At 41.3% G+C, this 20344-nt stretch overlaps 1 protein-coding gene across 4 annotated transcripts in view; it reads right to left on the reverse strand.

The window, feature by feature from the left end:
- RGS6 (regulator of G protein signaling 6) overlaps window positions 1–20344 on the reverse strand; it is a 231932-nt gene that overhangs the window by 77869 nt on the left and 133719 nt on the right. For all 4 annotated transcript variants that reach the window (XM_031553564.2, XM_085224907.1, XM_031553561.2 and 1 more), the window contains one exon: window positions 7212–7311. In XM_031553564.2, the coding sequence (XP_031409424.1) occupies window positions 7212–7311 (100 nt within the window). The remainder of the gene's footprint in view (window positions 1–7211; window positions 7312–20344) is intronic.

Consider the following 20344-nt stretch of genomic DNA (forward strand, 5'->3'; position numbering starts at 1 on the left):
AGCCACATGGTACTTGTAATTAATCTCTGATCTTTTGCTGTGTCATTCACATCTGAAAACAAACTTTTGTTACAACACTATGCTTTTGAAGATAGTGAAATTAATGTAAAAATGCATTAATCATTCCTATGAATTTCTACAGGCATTGAGATATTGTTGACTTTTCTTTTTAATGCTTTATTCATTAGCCACGATATTCCATCAGTTAAATACCATGTTTCTGAATAAAATGCAGTCAGGAAACAAGAACATTCTTAATATGCAATACTTTTGTTATTGTACCTGAATTACCAATACATCTAAATACTGGATTTCAGCAGGTAACTTAGCATCACATCTGTCTCAATCTACTCTAGGTTTTAGCCTCTATTGAAAGGCCTCACTGAAGACAATTCCCACCAAAACGTTAACGATTTTTAATAGATCTGCTTTGTTTCAGGCTCATAGCTTCTACACGTCGTCTTCAAGCCCACTGATTTTTATGTTCATATTCTTCAGCAAGAGAAATTTTACTCTCATGCTGTTCTAACTTCTGCCCAAGTGGCTGGAACATTTTCTTGTTTTTATTTTCACTTTTGACATCATCTCTAGCATCTAGGAAGAGCAGACAAGCCACCACAGAAGGATGAATCTGGACCATATGGTGATTTTTTCATTGTATTTTTATTTGCTACAAGAATATCCACTGCATGATTTAGTCTTCTGTTCTGTCATACTTTAACTTGATGAAAGCAAGTTTTCCATTCCAGCAAGGACAAATTGGACCAGGAAGCTCCACATGATGCACAGAAGAGCTTTCTGTGGAGACAAACAACCCTGACAAGAAGGGAGAACTGACTGAGGCACACGAGTGGCATCAGGAGCCCGCTCTGAAAATAGTTCAGTTGTTCTTCTCAAAGCTCAGAGCAGTTGTGAAGTCACACATATTGCAGTATTTGAGCTGGGCTTGTGCTGCACAGGCAGGCAGGACCACTACCACAGGACTCAAAATGTTCTGTACCAGCTACATTTGAGCTGGGAAAGCACTACACAAAGAGTGGTTAGTGATAATGGGGTGAGGCTGCATGAACTGAAGTGAAGCTTGGCTGCAGCAGAGGGCAGTAATACACAAATGCTGGCATTCACCATTCTGCACAGCACTTACAAATAACACAGAAGCTTATCCTTAGTTATTTCTAGCATCCAGCTCATGCACTCTTAGGTTTATTTTTTATGTAAAATCATATGCTTTTTGTATGTGAGCATACACATGCACACTGTGTGGTCTCATGCAGATGCTGACATCCTTAATGCTCACTTTTAAAAATATTAATTCTGGTTGCTTTCTCTCATTTATTTGACAATCATATCTTATTCAATTAGTCTGTTCTCCCCCTTATCTCCTCAACGTTAAAGCCTTTAAAATTTTGCTTCTCAAGGCAGTGACTTACATCTTAACAATAGGCAAAGAATTGACACTTTAGAGAACAGATTTCAATCTTTTCCTCCCCAATTCCTCTCCTCCTTTGAAAGGCAGAGAGCTGGATGCTCTTGAAGAGGAAAATGGAAGGAGCTGCAGATGAAAACAGCGTAACTCTTCAGCTCCTTAACTGGGTTAATTTGTTCTCCTGGCAGGGGAATACAGAGCTTAAGAGAAAGCTACGGACAAAATTGCAGCACACATGCTTCTCGTGTAGTAACTGATATGTCTAGAGCCATGCAGTTCACAGCAGCTTTGAAATACCAGATTAAAAGATATAACAATGTTCTTATTGAGGTTAGGATGGATAACATTTCCTTTGGTGCAATTTGAAGAATAGATGTGTAAGAGAAGGAAATGTAAGTTGTGACAAAGAAGCTCAGCCTTCACCTGAACTAGTTTAAATGCAACCTGCTCAGAGCAATTACTTTCTAGTGGGAAAGAAATGAAGTTACATACTCAACCAGTGTTTCCATCCTGCCCCACCAGGCAGCTTCATAGTTACATAGTACCATATCATTCCTGCGCACGTGAACATAAATATGTATCAGTTTTTACTCAAGTGTTTGTTCTTTGTATTATTAACAAGCCGGTAAACAATCCTAAATTACTTGAAATATTTAAGTTTTAGTAAAGGTTTTTTTCTTGTTTTGTGTTTTCTTTAATTAAGTGAGCTCATTCCTGTCCAAGTGCAAAAGATTCTACTTGGTTTAGATTTGGGACCATTTACATCTACTAACTCTGTTTGAAACAGAGCCAGTACTGCATTTTAAGTCCTCTGTTTCTCAGAGAGCAAAATTGCACAAAGAAAGTCAAAATTAAAAGACTGATTGACTCAGACTCAAATCTCTGAATCACACAGTCATTTTGATGTTTCAGATACTCAAGTGCTGTCAGATACTATGACTATCCCAAATCCAGGGATGTGTACTTTAGATCAAGAATGCCACTGTCAAAATGCTCAGCCCAGCCTGCAATCAGGGCCAGTCCTACAATTAAAATCCTATGGTCAGGTGACGTAAGTTTCTCAACATACAGCCCTGGGGAAAACTGCAGTCAACTTTGGAGCCATTTGGTCACAAGTGAATGCAGTTTCTGTGAAAAACCAAGGCAGGCTCTAACTCTAAAATAAAAGCATTAAGAAAATAAACACTGCAGCAAAGCCTCGCAGCCAGCTCACTGGGCCTTGCAAGCTGATGGGTGCTGCTGCTTGTTGGCACTGCCAGTCCTGGTCCTTTTCCCCTCACCACCAACCTCTCACTTTGTACAGTTTCTCTGAACCAGGAGCTTTCAAAGCCTGAAAAGGAGGAACCTGCTCATTACCTTTGCACCTCTGGCTGCAAGATGCATTTGAGCACCCTTGAAGTGAAAATGCTACAAATATCACCAGACGGGCTCCTGAGGAGCTCACCTCACAACATGTGTATGACATCTACTATACCGTAACTGCCCTGAACTGTACCATTGGGGAACACTATCAGTAATAAGTCCTCTCTCTTTTCCAACACAATGGGATTTACTTGCTCCAGCCAAATGCATTTTCTTTAAGCAGTTGACATTCTGAAATGTTCTGGGACAACTCTATGTGCATTTGCCAAGATGCATGCTGGCTTCTTCAGACAGAGACACATGGCAGTTTAAACTTGGTATATATCATGAGTCTTGAGAAACGACAGGCCATCTGGCTGTATTCAGTAATATTGGCACTTGCTGCTCAGAGAGGTCTAGAACTTGGTATAAAAGACATGGCAGGTCAAGAATGAAATGCTCTGGCAGAATTGTGTGCATGAAACTTGCGTGGCAATTACCCCAAGCCAGTACAGCCAGACATCATCCATCAATGTGTTCCAAGCCACACAAGTAGCTATGAGAATACAGCAAGGACACAAGCAAGCACTGGTGGTAAGGGTTAGAACAGTGCACAAGCGGGGTGACAACAAGGGGACTTGCTGCTGGAAGGAGTTCTCTCTCCTGTGAGAACAGGACTGCTTGAAGTGGATAGGTAATGGGTCAGGATGAATTATCAAAACTTCTTGGGATGAGGGTTGAATGGTAGAAAACTAGTAGACAGCACATCTCTTTTGGGTTCTAATAGCAAAGATGTCGGTACACAGGATCAGATGGGGAAACGTGGAATGAGATTGGGGGATGAAGGGAAGATTGGGAAGTATAAAGGAGACTTTTTACACTGGAAAGGTCAGCTATTGCAGGTTAGCATTGGCTTTCCTAACTTTTATCATCAGCATTGTAAAGGGCCAAGTCTGAATCAGTGAGAGAAGCAAGTACAGGTGTTATGTGCACTGACCTAAGAGAAAGCTAGTTTTAAGATGTGAAAGCATGGATATCAAAAAGAGTAGAAGGCCAGCTTTGTAGTTGGATATCTTAATGAGATATTCTTATATCAGTTTAGAACAATAGAGAATTGCTAATCCATTTGCAGAAACAAAACATTACTGAGGAAATGGCTTCCTCATTAAAAGAGAAGTGTAAACATCTATTTATTGCAACAACTGTCATGATGGACAATGGCTGATGTATGGATCACAGCCCTTCTCAATACTTGTCTTTAGTCAATTTTTGCTTCCATTTGTCCACAGTGCCAGCATTGTACTCTAAATTTACTAGAGAATCTGTGAACACATGCACAGATGCTACACTGTCTGGTTACATCTTTCTTTCATTCTCATTCTGCAGTTTGCCCATAAAAGTGAAGACTAAGCTACGATAGCACTGTGATGCTTCCTCCTTTGACTGACCTACTTTGAGTCAAAAGCCAAGGAAGAAGATACACAAATCTATTTCTAATGCAGATTAAAACTTGCCTTTGGCACAGCATCCACATGCAGACTCATCACAGATTCAAAAAAGGTTCTCTTCCTTTTCCCAGACTCCTGTTGTCTAGAGAGAATCATTAATGATAATTCCCCAATGTTTTCTCCTTCTGTTACAGGATTCTTCATTCATAACTTAAGCATCCAGACATGAAAGTGAAACAGAGATGAGTGGTTCTTTCCCTGGGATTCAAACTTTAAATCAAACACCCGCTTTTCTGTACTATAAACAGAGCTGCATGTTTAGAGCACCAAGGCAGTGCTGTAAAATCTTAAAGAAAAAAAAAAATTTCTTCTGTGAGAAGACTTTATAATAGAAGTGTCAAGCAAAAATAAAGCACTGTTAATAACAGCAACTGCAAACCTGCCAAGTAAATTGTATCTTAACATCACTGTTCTACTTTTCAGGAAGAAGAATAGTGTGCAAAAATGCCAGAGTCTAGAAATTAAGTTCTTCCTAAGAGGACAGCTGTAAAGATATGCCTAAAGCTTTTTGAAATTATCTTGTGTTCATGAAATTGAAGAAATTAGAAAAGCACTAACTTTGAGTAACCTAAGATCATAAGAATAATTCAGGTTGCAAGGATTCACAAGAGATCACTAATCCAGCCTCCACTTAAGGCAAAGCTAAATGCCAAGTTAGGTCAGTCTGCTCAGTTCAGCTGTGCTCAGGGATTCCTGAGTTCCTGAATAGTTCCAAAACACCCTGGTTCCACAGCCTCTCTGCTGGCTACTCCTCAGCTGTTCTAACCACAAAGAGCTTTCTCCCTATATCCAGTTGGAATTTCTATTCATGCAAATTGTGTACACTGTCTTCCGTGCTTCCACTACATGTCTCTGACATCATCTTCTCAATAAGCTCACATTCCTTTTAGTTCTGCCTTCTTCAGACTGAACAAAAACCAACTTCTGCTCAGATACGCATTCTTGCCTCCTTTCACACATCAAGTGCTCCAGCTTTTTGATCATCTATTATGAACACCAAAAACATACACAAGTAGGTGGACGCAACTAAAGGGAGAAATATGAAATGGTGAGAAGACTGGGCTCTTAGCTGATCCTTTACTTAACTATACTTTTCAAATTTGGAGGCCTCGTGTAGTGCGCAGTGCATCATAATGCAACTGTCTTCAAATCTGAAGGGAGCGTTACTGAGCTTGTTCCACTTCAAATTTGAGTTTGTTGTGAGCTTTAGAGGGAGACTTTGTTCTTATTTCGTTTTCATCTTTCTACTATTTCCCATGCTGTTGAGAACAGCCGTTTCAGGATGATGCAGCTGCTGTTTCAGAGGAACAGAGTGCAAGTGGGTACCTTCCATCATGCCAGGGAGCTGCCAACATCAGTGCTACTTAAAAATAAAGATAACCAGTTTAAAGATGGCAACTTGATGACTAGATTAACTGCTTAATCAATGCTATGAATACTAACAGGAATACCAGAAATCTATTTCAGTTGAGTAAATCTCAGGACATCCAGCTTGTGTATTGTAGACTAGCACCTTATCACACTTTTCACATCTCATTATAGATGTATGTTTGTTTCACACAATAATCCTGTAACTGCCAGTGACTTTGAATTCAATATTCTGGAATCAATTTCAGACAAATCTTGTTGCTCAATAAGAAGGGATTAACTGGACCAAACCTTGTTTAAATAAAAACTTCAGTTTCCACATTCCCTGCCTATCCACAAGAGCTCTGCAGATTTGTATCCCATTCCTGTAGCTTAAGTCAGACACTATTTTCCTGATACAAGAATATTAAGCCACACTCCTAAACGAATCATCACAACCTCAAATTCTGCTCAATCCAACATTTTTCACAGTCAGGATATTTCTGAAGTGCTTTAGCTCAGCTATGTTCCACTGCAGGGAACCATCTTTGCATTGACTTGACACCAGTTGTATCACCAGTATTCCTGTTGACTAGAAATATTATCCTATTATTTTACAGCAGTATAAAGTCTCCAAGAGCAAGAAGCATGAACTGCCAGTTTTTGTCCCCAGTTATCAGTGCACTGCTCATATGCAGTAATGCACTTTTGAATTTTAGTGATTATTTCAATTTTACTGGAGTGAAGATGTCACTGTAGCAGCCACAGAGATTGAAGTTCTTCACTTTTTCAGAAAACGGAGTTGAAACTTCCCTGAACTGACCAATCACCATGTGTATCCAATTTGATTCAGAAAGCAACTCTGCAGGACTAAGAAAGTTACATTTACATTACAACATAAAGGAGATCATAAGTTAAGGTGCAGTTGGGATCAGATATTGGACAACAGCCTAGTGTTGGAGAGAGGAAATGGCACTTCTATGTCACTGTAATGAGTACTACTACCATGTTATTAAAAGCACGTACCAGAATCACAAGTACAATCCCTCCATGCAGTTTACATCACATCACTCTGAATAAATGCATAAAATAAGAATAAAGTTCATTGTTGCACCAGCAACTATTCTGTCTGGAAATATGGGTAGGAACATTTTTGTAGTGATAGTCAGTTCCTGCACTATTCACACCTTTGCACATATTTAATAAAAAGGTATAGGCGCATAAAACATCTCATTTTTCTACACATAATAGAATTCTGACAGAAGTATTTGGGTATAAGCAAAGCTTCAACATTCTTTCCTGAATTCTTCCCTAAAATCTTCCTACTCCCATCGTATTGAAAGATTGTGTGACAGGCACTGAAGCATGTAACATACTTTTAAATATAACTCACTATAAAGAAATATAAATACTTTCTTACTTAAACAGTTAATCAACTTTGGTTCAGTATTTCACCCCTAACAGCAAAGTGCAAACATTAAGCAGAGATGGGCAGTTTTTTTCTTACATTCCTTCTTTTTGCATCTTTGTTGGCCTACAGCCAGCTAGCACCAGCTCACCCTCTCTTCTGTTCTAACCAGGTTCCTTACCGGTGACGACACTGGGGATTTTAGACAGAAAGCTCTTGACAGTTCGGATGGGGACTCCACCAGTTTTGTCATCCTGCATTCTTGTAATGATGTCTTCAATCTGTCAAAAGGAAGAAAAGACTCAGTGGCTTATGCAAAACAGTGAATGTTATGCCTGTATAATTTGACTGCTTTGAAGCCCTACTGATAGGATGGGGATCGAATGTCACACATTACTATACAAACACAGACCTAGAGAAAGGGCCAACAACTCTCAAATTTAAACGCTGAGATAAAAACCAGCTTGAAAGATGATAGCATGAATGCTCTGATAATCCTATTGCAGTCATTCTTTTTTGCTGATCAGTGGTGATAGAGACAGAATGTTGAGTCCATATGTGAATTTAATTAAATAATATATATAGGAACATACACAATCATTTCACAGGAACATACACAATCCATCATACACAGGAAGGTATACAGCCATCTCTATAAGTCACGGCAATTAAGGGATCTACGAGGGCTTCTCTGGAAGTAAAGCCTGTTATTTTATTATGTTGGCCAAGGATATTAGAGTAGATGATGGTGGTACAGCAGTAGAAGTTGAACCTTCCCACCAATATCCATTATATTTTGTTGCTGTGTTGAAAAAAATAGCATTCTGTAGCTGAGAATTTTCTCTATCAAATAGTATTACTGTGCTCTTTGCGACTGTTGGAAACAAATAGAAGGCACTACTTTCAGAGCAATTTATGTAATTACTGGAGAAAGGAGCTTAAAACAACCTTCCATTTTTTTTTTTCCTAGTGCACCTACTTGAAGGCAAGAGCATGGAGATCAAAAAGCTGAAAGCAAGAACAACACATATAGGGTATTTCTAAGAATTCCTGTATTTCAAACAGATCTGAGAAACACAGGAAAAACAAAGCAGAAACTCTCCTGTTAGCTCAAGTGGTTCAGAGTAGAGTACACTGCCTGATAGTCACAGGAGCTTCAGCTATTCAGGGCAGAAGCTAGCAGTGGTCACACTGAGAGCAAAGCCCTTCCAAGGCATCACACTTCTGACAACTTTCCTGAAGATTTTCTCTTTAGAAATGATGTGAAATAAAATCTCAGCAAAGGGCCCCTATCCAGGAGGACAAGCTCTCTCCAACTCGGACAAGTGTCCCTCATTTAGATGTGAAAGTAAATTTGTTTTACAGACTCAACACTCACATTTCAAAACAAGTATAACTTCAAGTCTTCCCAAGATGGTAAGAAAACCTTCCTGCCAACATCAGATGCTGCACTTGATCACCATGTTTTTAATCTCCGACTATCACATAGCTGACCTGTTCACACCTTGTTTACATATTGTTTTTAACACATGCCAAAATGGATTCTCAGCAGGAATGAAGTCAGAAAGATGAAAATAACCTGAGAAAGTCAATAGATTGCTGGAGGGTCAGTTATCTGGTTGGCCCTACTCAAGCAGAGGCTGCACCAGGTGACCTCCAATCAACCCCTCCATGATGATCTAATTTACAGCATATTTGTGATAGAATAAATGTTTATTTTGCCCCAATCCAAGCACTACAGAAGTTAATATTACCCTTTCCCCTTTACCAGAGTACACCAAGCAAGGCTGTCAGACCTTTCTGTCCCAAACTATGAGCTATAAGTTTACTGCCTTGCTCCAGATGCACTTGTAACTGGAATCAGAATTCAGGTTTTCCATGCATATCAGGAATAAAATATTCCAAAATGAGTCCCATGTCTCAAGGAACACTTACAGACTTCAAAAACACAAGCATAGTTTTTGCTTAAATTGTTGTTTCCTATTTTTTATTCCAACAAAAAGTTTGGAATTGAACAGCTAAAAAAAATTGCTTTATCGAAGGAAAATAAACAACTTGTTTTGCTTACTGGAAACGAAGTAAACCACCTAACACGATTTAAGTCATTACAAGTTGTGATGATCACATCATGATAAAAAAAAGCTAAATTTCAAACAAAATAAATATTTAATAAAGGCAAAATACATTTTCTTTTTAAACCAGCTCCATTCAAAGTAATAAAGCTGGCTCTGATACCTTAAATGTGACTGTTAATTTGGATTTCAGTTGCAATCGCCCTGGAGATGATTCCTTCATAAAAAGCTCCAAAAACTGCTTCTTCTTTTTGTCCTCATGCCTGACTACCAGCAGTTTCTGCTCTAAGTGTTGGATGCTACTTTTCTCCTTCTCCTCCTCCTCAGATGCCATATCTATCTTTCTTCTCTGTCCTCTCATCTGATCCAGAAACAATTACACGCACCATCTTCCTGTAACACTCCAGCATTTGCAATACGCTACCTAAAGGTTACAGCTTCCTCTTGCAAGCAAATCTTTCCATTCCCAACACAGTTCCTGGTGGCCTCCAGCAGATTCCCGGGCTCCTCAAAGGAACACATGATGGTCAGCTTTATCCTTACTTGTGAACAAGTTTAAAAAGAATTATGGGCTGCTTGTGCTGGCTGGTTCCCTCCACAAAGCCCCATGTGTGCATCCAGGACCAAGTCCCTCTGATAAGCTCTCTGAAATCTGCTTCTTTCACCTGTCCAGGTAATTTCACCCTGCCCTAATGCAGGGAAAAGAAGGTGGGGAAAAAAAACACCAAACAAAAACACCAGCAGCTCTGAAGGAAGAAGGACCTCTGAGACAGCGCTGGGAACAAGCAGAGCAGCATGGCTAGTGAATTGCTTTGTGACCTCCAGCAAACAAATCCATCTGTCTCTGTCCAAGGCTCCCCTCCTGCCTCATGGAGATAATAGCACACCACAGAGGGGCAACGAAGTGCAATTCAGAGATACCAGTGAAGGACACAGAGCTCCTGAGACAGCTACAGAAGATCCACTAAGCATCTCTGAGGGCATCTCACATGCCCAGCACCTGGAGCTAGGCCTGTGCAAGGCAGCACATGAGTTTGTCAACTGGCAATGCTGGTTGGCTACTTCCACACAGCTAATTTCCAGTGACTGCTAAAAGCAGGGGCTGGAATTGATGCTGCTTTTATCTCCACTTCTTCCTAAACTTCAGAGCTAATTTTCAGATAAAGGCAGAGTGCCTCAGAGGGTCTCCTCACACGTAAGCGTGTGAAGCCAGAAAAGAACAACTATATTCTTCAGGTGTTACTAGAGGGCGAAACACAGCTAATAATATCATCTTAAGACTACTGACATGCTTTAGCTTTTTTAAACATCTAATTGAACAGCTTGAGAGGGTGGCAATGAGAGAACATACAGAGACATCCACTGCAACTATGTGTACTCTGCTGCCAATATCATCACAGCTCCACAAACAAGTGTCTGCTTGTCAAGCCTTCACAGCGAGGGGCAGGACTCTCCCCATCAGTAGGATCATCCAAAATGGTGGCTGAAGAGCAGGAGTAGGGCCTGGGGAGCACCATGCAGTGCTTGAACCCCTAGCTAATGTTAGAAGCCAAGACGGTCACGGGAAGCAGGAGCTTTTTAGCCCAGTGCCAACAGTTAAACTCAAAAAACATCAATGCATCAGTGGTTACGGAAACTCAATTTTTCATTAAAAACATTTTGACAGACAATTCCTGATGAGCTCAATTTCTACATGAGCTATAATCACATGAAAGAAAAGATTGTTTTTTTGCATGTCAGGGAGCTGTGTAAAGATACTTACAGTGAACTCATGTTTACTGACCATACAACTTTAATTATGGAAACAATGCTAGGGACTCATCTGCTGCAAAGGTCTTACATCATTCAGAATAGAGCACTTTCATCAGAAACCTCAGGTCAGCTTCAAATTAGATCAAATATTGACTTTGCTGTGCTCTGCAAGCAGAAGCGTTAATCTTCTTATGACCCAGTGAAGATGATGTGCATTTTAAAACACTTCAACGGAATCCAAATAGCTGTACAATTATTACTAAGGCATGATACAAGTCACATTTTAGGAGAAAAACTTATATAATTAGTGCTACACAATATATACTGAATACAGGTGGCTTTTGTGCAGCTTATGAACTTGCACACACACGTGTAAAAAAAACACAACAAAACACACACAAAAACACAGACACACACACAAAAGAACAGTGCTCTAGCCAGGAAAACCGATGTGCAGAACTGTTCTCTTCATGCCAATACCAGGAGGGGCTTGGGGTGAGCACATGCTTCCTTCTGACAAGGTTTGCTGAAGCCACTGTCTGCAGTGATGGGCAGCCTCCTGCCTCCCAGCCAGGGGCAGATGCACAAGTTGCCTTGGAAACGCTAGAGATCTGCTTTCCCATTGCATCACTACACCTCATATAAGTGGTATGCAGCTCTCTTGATCACTCATGCAGTGTTGAATGAGTGCAGAGCATACATACCTATCACAGCCTGCATGGGGACTAATTTAGAAGGAGCAAATTCCATCCAAGACATGAAGGAGCAGAGCTGCGTGCCCACCCTGTTTCCTCTCTCTCTGGGCACAGCATGCAGCCCCTCGCTGGCAGAGTGAAGCCCCTGAACCCAGCCTAGGGGACACTGAGAGGCAAAGCTTCAACCCAGCTGTCCTCTGAAACAACATTACACAAGTTGCCTCAGTTGGCAGGCACCAAAAGTAAGGCCAATTTCAGTTCAACAGCTTTGATTCTCCGAGTAGTTCCCTTGTTGGCTACACTCCGAATTTCACTTTGAGTTCTGGCTGTGCACTAACCATTCTAATGCAGAATGAAATTATGCCAAAACCTGGTTTAGTACTGCAATGACCAAGAAAGCTCTAGGAATCTTAAACCCTCCAACAACACCAGATTGAGGCTCCAATCTGTAATGTGATTTAAGGCCAGTTTTTCAAGTCTGATGAAAGACAGCACATAAAAGGAGTTTTAATATTGCACTCAGTGACATAAAATAACAAATGGACAAGCTGATCATAGCACCCAATGGCTACAGGGAGGTGCTGGCTCCCAGACTCACTGCACCCAGGATATGGCTCACTTCCCACTGCACTCCAGCAAAAGAGGCTGCAGAAGCCAACTCAAGAGACCTGGACAAGGGTGACGTGAACACAAACAGGCCAAGCTTACACACTCTGCAGAGAGCACTCCTGTCCTGGGCAGCCCCAAACTGTGGGCAACACTGCACCAAGCAGTACGCTGCACTGTGCCCTCATGTTAACCCAGCTATCATTTCTGGGTTAACATGCCACCCAAGTGCGTACACCCATCTTCTAAAGCCTTGCCTGCAGCAACCCAAGACAAGCTCTCTCTCCTGTGATGCTAACTAGGTTGATAAAGGTATTGCTGCCAGATTCTCTGCAAGTACTGAAAGGGTTTTAAGTATAATGGAGTTCACAGATGCCTGAACAGGTTTTTGGTGTCTTTAAAAATCCAGGCTGTGATGAGAAAGGAATAAAACTCCATCACCTCAAATGCTCATTGAAGATTGAGTGGGTCATTCTCCAGTTCTCATTTTAATTTAAAAATTCTCTTTTTTTTTTGTTAAAACTTCAGGCTCCAGCCCTGAGGAAAGCTTAAAGGTCCATGCTCTCCTAGAAAGGTGGGGAAGTATTTATAGGGAAAACAAGGATACTCTGGATCATAGGACAGGACTTGCACATTGCAGGCTTTTGTTTCCATCTGAGCTTCAAAGCACTATCAGCTGCAAGCAAAATCAGATGGAACTGTCCAGTATGAGCTGGTACCTATCACAATGAACTAAGAAATACAGTGTATGAGAATTTTCTACTTTTTTGAGCTTCATATATACAAGCCTAACCTTTGCCACAGTAACAAGGTTACTTGGAGCCATTTAGAAAATATTTCAAACACTACTTCCAATTTGAAACATAGAAATTACTCTTGTTTTTTCTAGAAAGGAGCCCTGTCACAGGCATCCAGTTTCTACTGATCTCCTCCCTAATAAATGGAGAAGGGAAACAACCCTGCACATCCTTCCTTTCTTTATTCAGTAGCTGATGAGCTCCTGTGGCTGAGCTAAAGCAAATTATGCAGAAATACACATATACACACACCACGTGTTAACTCTTCATAGCAAGAAAGCAGCCAGGTCTAGGGAATTGGTTTTTTTTTCAGACAGAAAAGAAGCACTGTTCTGTACGCACCACTGTGGCACATAATGCAGTGTGACAGGTCATTTCATGCATCATTTAACTCTTTGCACTGCAAAGTGCCATACCACAATAAAGATGAGATTCTCCCCCACCCCTAAATGCTATGAAGTAGGGGCAAAGCAGAGCAGCTTGTAAATTACAGGAAAAAGAGGCAACCCTATTCATCACACTCAAGAGATACTATTTTTAGCTTGTCCCTTTCCACATGAAGTGTCACCTTATTTTTATGTATTTACTCAAAACAAATAAATAGAAGTATAGGAGCAGAGAGACACAGATTAAAAAAAAATATTGCCAGCCAGAATTTAAAGATAATCACTGGAAAAGAAAACATTTTTTGTTTGAATTTCAGAACAAACAGAAGAAGGCTTTTTAAAGAATTGCTTCCTGGATAGTAAAAAGAATGTAGATTTGAAGTGCTTTGCATTTTCTTCCACTAACTGTATCTTTTCTCTGTATAGCACACATATGTATTTCAATGTATTTTAAAGTAACCAATTAATTTGTGATCACAAAAATAAGCAGCACTGGATAATGAAGACCTTGGTTACCCATGCAGGGACAAAGCTGGAGTGTTCAGCACTGCGTGCCCGTCTGCAGCAGCACTCTGAAGGCACTCCCAACACTGCAGGGCAGCCTGCAGAAATTCAGGTGCTCAACTTCATTTCACTGCGCTCTACTGAGCACTGCTAAACTGAGTAGCTGCAACTGTGGATTATTAGGGAGAATCTAAGATAAAACTGAGCAGTACACTGTCTGACCAGAACTATCTTAATTCAGGAATTTATTCAAATATGGTAAATTATGCTAATAGGCAACATGCCAGATTCAGAGCCTCTTGAACTGAGCTACTCAATTGATTTGACCCTGGACTTTTGGTAGCAGCTACTGCTAAAATGCTAAAAAAAAAAAAAAAAAAAACAAACAAACAAAAAAAAAAAACCAACAAACAAAAAAAAACATAGTAAAACAAAACAACAAACCCACAACCAAAAACACATAAAAATCACCAAAACACCAAATAAAGAAATCGCACACACCCTTCAAACAGCCCCCCCCAAAATAGCAACAAAAACAGCCCCAAGTTTTATAGATCATTAACTTGAAGACACAATATAAAAATACTCATATAATCTTCGTGACATGGCCATCATCATTGGATTCATAAAACAATTAATACAGCACAATTATAACTTGTTATCCTAAAAGTGAATAATTTGTTCCCTTCAACAAAAAAAAAGTTCCAAATTAAACAACAGTTGCAGGATCTGCCAGGACACAACCTCAGTTCATGGATGATGTTACTTAATTCCAAACTGATTTTATGATACTATCAGTGGTTTTGCTATTATTAGCTCTGTCCTTCGGTAGCAATATTGTCAACTAACTAAAAGGAACTCAAATTGTTTATAACAACACTTCGGAAAATTGATAACTTTCACTGTTCCTATTAAAAGAAATGTCCCTCTTTTTCGGTTAAAGGAAGTTTGAACCAAGCACTGATACACTGTCATGTATTTTACCTAAACAACTTCTCACAGAAGAAAAGCACATTATTGACTTGGAGAGGAAAAACTAGCAACATTGTCGCACACTTGAAACATCATTTGTAATACTGGCATTTAACGCATCTGATGCCCAATGGCCAGGCTCTGCTGCTCTTCTTAATCCCGTATTCCATAGCATGTCATAATCCATAGCTTCCACAGAATTGTAGGGGTTGGAAGGGACCTCTAGAGATCATCGAGACCAACCCCCCTGCCAAAGCAGGTTCCCTACACCAGGTCGCACAGGTAGGCGTCCAGGCGAGACTTGAATATCTCCAGAGAAGGAGACTCCACAACCTCCCTGGGCAGCCTGTTCCAGTGCTCCGTCACCTCACCGTAAAGAAGTTCTTGCACACATTTGTGCAGAACTTCCTATGCTGCAGTTTCTGGCTGTTTCCCCTTGTCCTGTCTCCACACACTGCTGCAAACAGTCTGGCCTCACCACTCAGCCCCCCACACCTTAGATATTTACAGACCTGGATCAGGTCCCCTCTGTCTTCTTTTCTCAAGGCTAAACAGACCCAGTTCACTTAGCCTTTCTTCATAGGGGAGATGCTCCAGGCCCTTCACCATCTTTGTGGCCCTCCGCTGGACTCTTTCCAAGAGATCCCTGTCTTTTTTGTAGTGGGGAGCCTAGAACTGGACACGGTACTCCAGATGAGGTCTTACCAGGGCAGAGTAGAGGGGGAGGATCACCTCCCTTGACCTGCTGGACATGCTCTTTTTAATGCACCCCAGAATGCCATTGGCCTTTTTGGCCATGAGGGCACACTGCTGGCTCATAGCCAACCTGTTGTCCACCAGGACGCCCAGGTCCGTCTCTGCAGAGCTCCTCTCCAGCAGCTCATCCCCCAGCCTGTATTGGTGCATGCAATTATTCCTCCCTAGGTGTAAGACCCTACACTTGCTTTTGTTGAACCTCATCCGGTTTCTTACTGCCCAGCTTTCCAGCCTGTCCAGGTCTCGCTGAATGGCAGCACAGCCTTCAGGCGTGTCAGCCAATCCTCCCAACTTCGTATCATCAGCAAACTTGCTGAGGGTGGCCACTATCCCCTCATCAAGGTCATTGATGAAGATGTTAAACAAGACCGGACCCAGCACAGACCCCTGGGGGACACCACTGGTTACAGGTCTCCAGCCAGACTCTGCACCACCAACGACGACCCTCTGCGCTCTGCCAGTCAGCCAGTTCTCAACCCACCTCACTGTCCACTCGTCTATCCCACACTTCCTCAGCTTTGTTATAAGGATGTCATGGGAGACAGTATCAAATGCCTTTCTAAAAATCAAAGTAGATTACATCTACCGCTCTTCCCCCATCCACCCAGCATGTGACAGCATCATAGAAGGCCACCAGGTTGGTTGAGCACGACCTCCCCTTGGTGAACCCATGCTGGCTACTCCTGATAACCTCCTTTTCTCCAGTTGTCTGGAGATGGTATCCAGCACAAGCTGTTCCATCACCTTTCCAGGGAACCCACAAACCCTGCCAGAGACACCAGTTTTAATTACTTCTAATTTGTCAATACATTTCTTAATTCAAGGAAAATAGTACCTGTAGAATAAAAGTTTGAAGTCATACAGAGAAAGATACAATATCCTTTTGTGAACTTTTATCTGTCTTCTCTATGGGAGTCAGTGAAGGATACAGCTGAACTCTGTTTGCATAGCAGAATTACTCAGTGAGAATACGAGGTGCCCTTGTCCACCTCTCCTACCAGCAGGCAACATAAAAGACTGTCTCTGGATGCTCTACTGCTCACTTGCCGTTTTATTCACAGAGAAAGACCAGAGAAGAACAAAACAAAACTACGTTCGGTGGCTACAGCCCAATGGCTGCTTTAATGTGTGAACCCAGCAAGTGTGAACAAAGCAAGCTGCCTGCAGAGCATAATGCAGTGTTACCCTGCCTTTATATCACTGCCACCTGACACCAAAAATCTACATATAGGAGTCATTTTTCTTTTAAATGCAGAAAGTGTTAACTCCAGAAAATGAACTGTACATGACTTGTGTGCAAATAGTTTTTCCTATGGATTTCTTGTTTCCTGTAGGGAAGAACAGAGATAATACTGTGCACGTGGTAAGTCTCATTATACAAACAATTTTACTCAGCACAGCAATGGTTTCTGTTTGTAGAATACTGCTTGATTAAGGAAAAAAAGATTTAAATGCTTATATGATTCACTCGCATCAGTTCCCCAGAAAGGTTCTCTGGGATATCTTTTTGACTGCATTTAAAGCTGCATTATGCTGAAAAGTAGAATTGATAAATATCCAATTATGTTGTAAAAGTGAGGGGCATCTTTTAAATTGTCAAACGTCATGCATGAGACAGGGTACTTGGTTGCAAAACACGTCTAATGCATGGGAGCCTAGTAACATATGACAAAGTGCACATAAGTTTTAAACACAACTTACAATAATACAAATCAAATATCATGTGAAAAATAAGTCTCTTTAAAGCTTCCTCACCTAAGAAATGGCTTTTTACCTATACATTCTGCCTTAAAAAAAAAAAAAAAAACAAAAAAAAACAAGTGAAGAAGTAGTTCTGCAGTGGTGGGATTTGTATTCATGCAAAACAGAAAAGCTTGCAGCAGAGCACCTTCTCCTCCAACCCCGTTGCTTGGCAGCCCTCTGCTCCACACCCCCAGGACTCCTTAGTCCCACCTGCGCAGGTTAGCCAGGAGCTCCAGCACAGGCAGGCACAGGTGCTCAAGCACAAGAGCTAAGTGCTATATGCACTAAAGCAGAGTGCCACAAGCAAGGTATGCCATCTCCATCTTTCTGCACATCAGAATCAGTCGAGTGGCTCAGCAATTAGAGAAGCAAACGTGAGAAGTTCATGACTGCTTCCTCCTAGACTGCTAACACTCAGGTTGGAAGTGGTGTTATCACAGTAAATGGCAGATAAATATTTCCACGGAGCTGAAGGTGCAGGCATCTCATCAGTTACATGGCAAGCCCTGGGTTGCCTGTGCCCAAGATATTTAAGAGAGATAAATGACCAGGCTCTAAGTGTAGCCATGCAAGCTCAAAACATTTATTATGTTGCAAAGTTTACAATGGCATTGGTCTTTGTCTATTAGCAGAGTGGATTAGTACAGATAAACAACCCAATTACCAAAAACTCTCAGCATTTGTTCCTTACATTAGTTGGCCTGATAGCAGAGGACAGGTAAACTTTTAAAAACCACAAAGCTTTGATGAATATTTTTCAGGTTCCAACCTTCCCCCCCCCCCCTCCCATAGGCTTCCAAGCCTATTGATTTATTCATACTTTTCAGGTAATTCAGTAAGAAGCTTTGTAATAAGCTTCAGTACCTATTCAGAATTGTACATTAACTCTTTCCTTCCACCACTTGCTTTCTACAGTCTAACAGTGGTTATCTTTACACTACACCACTTTTGTCGCTGACGCATCATTTTTTTCCTCTATAAAATACAGTGGCATGTTAAAAGGGCAGAAAAATTTGGCAGAGAATAAACTTTCCTGCATTCCAGCTTGTTCTCAGATAATAGAGGGGCTGGAGGCGGCTGGGCTTAGATGCTGGATGATGTCCAGCTCAGTGTTGTAAGTCCAGTTGCATTTAATGTATGAGCTATTATGATTACATATTCTCTAGCAGTGCATTGCTCGTTCATCTTTATGTGTTTAAGTGGACTCTCACGACAGCCCTTAAGGAATTTGGCTCTGCCTAATGAGAACTCATGGTTAGATTAGTGGATAGTGCAGTTTATTAAAGAAACAGGAATACAGATTCTTTTGGACTGCAGGTGACAAACACTATTTGTAAAAGCACATGAGGTTAATCAAGAACATGAATAATACGGGCAAATACAACAGCGTTAAGTGACAGAACAGCACTGGAGATTTTTAAGTTTCCGAGGAAACACTCAGAGCAATTGAGTGTGCAAATCTCACTCAATAAGCATCTCTGTGGGAGGAGGGAAAGAGGCGCTCAGCCTGTTGGCTTGTCCCAGAAGTTATTTGTATCCTCCTGACTGATCTACAATGATTTCTTTCCTTATATTCCTTATGTTAGGCCATTTTAATACTGTTTTCTTACTTTCAGAAAGAACTTGAATAACACTAGTCAAACATACCTTTGTTTCATAAAGCTTACTCAAAGAATGTGGTTCTGACAGAAGGGTGAAGAACTACCGGCTCAGGGCAACAACAAGTGCAGTTCATCAGTTCTGTAGTACCTCCCAGGCTCTCACCTGTGATGCGACCACAAAGCCTGGTAGTGTGCATGTTTACACTCCTCTCCACCCTCCATGCTGTATCTCAGAGTCAGCACGCCAAGCTCCCCTGGTACTGTTAACAATCTAAGGTTTGCCAGTTTTGCATTGCTTAGGGATCTGTCAGATCATATTATCCACCTCATTCCATACTAGAGGTTCACCTTCTGGCAAGAGGTGAGCATCTCATTAAGCTACCTCCAACAAATATTCCATGTAATCCACGCTGAGTCTACAGTCACTTAAGAGTCACAATATTTAGAAGGAACTGGGGAGGTTACACGTAGTCTTGTTATGAGGATTGGAGTTCAAGGGGCTCTTGATCTATATTGGCACTATTTATGGGGTAGGATGATTGGGTCACAATCATAGTATTTAGCAAGACTGTTATCAGTCTTAAGTAAGGCACTGGGCATAACAGCCAAGCCAAAGGAGGGGGTTGGGGGAGGGAGGAGAACCCTCTCACAGTCTGTCAGTACTGCTTATTTGACTTGCTGTAAAGAAAGTGAAACAGTGAGTAGGATGTAGTACTTAATGCTGATCATAGAATTCTTAGAGTTGGAAGGGACCTTTAAAGGTCATCTAGTCCAACTCACCTGCAATGAACAGGAACACCTACAGCTAGATCAGGTTACCCAGGGCCTGATCCAGACTTCCCTTGTAAGTTTCCAGGGACAGTGCATCAACCACATCAGTAGGCAACCTGTTCCAGTGCCTCCTCACACACACTGTAAAATACTTCTTCCTAATATCCAACATAAATCTACCCTCTTTAAGCCTGAAGCCATTTCCCCTTGTTTTATCACCACCAACCCTACTAGAGAGTCTGTTCCCTTCTTTTCTGTAGCTCCCCCTTAGATACTGAAAGGCCACTCACGGGTCTCCCTGGAGCCTTCTCTCCAGGCTGAATAGCCCCAGATCTCTCAGCCTGTCTTTGTAGGAGAGGTATTCCATCCTCTGGATCATTTTTGTATCCCTCCTCTGGACATGGTTCAACAGGTCTTATAACTTCAGTAGATGTCATTAATGAAAATTAACAGGAATCAGACACTTATCCCCCCCCAACACGACACCAACTGAAGAAGTGCAAAGGCAGGAAACATAGGCCTGCATAAATCTTAAGCAGGATGGCAGGAGGTGTGGCAGAATACCATCACATCTGCCATCAGCTTGGCACCATCCTGTTCTTCATTTCTTATCTAGACGATCATTGAGATATTACAAAGGAAAAGAACAGCTACTGAGT

This window comes from Meleagris gallopavo, chromosome 5, assembly GCF_905368555.1.
Source record: "Meleagris gallopavo chromosome 5, MGAL_WU_HG_1.1, whole genome shotgun sequence".
NCBI classification, from domain to species: Eukaryota; Metazoa; Chordata; class Aves; order Galliformes; family Phasianidae; genus Meleagris; species Meleagris gallopavo.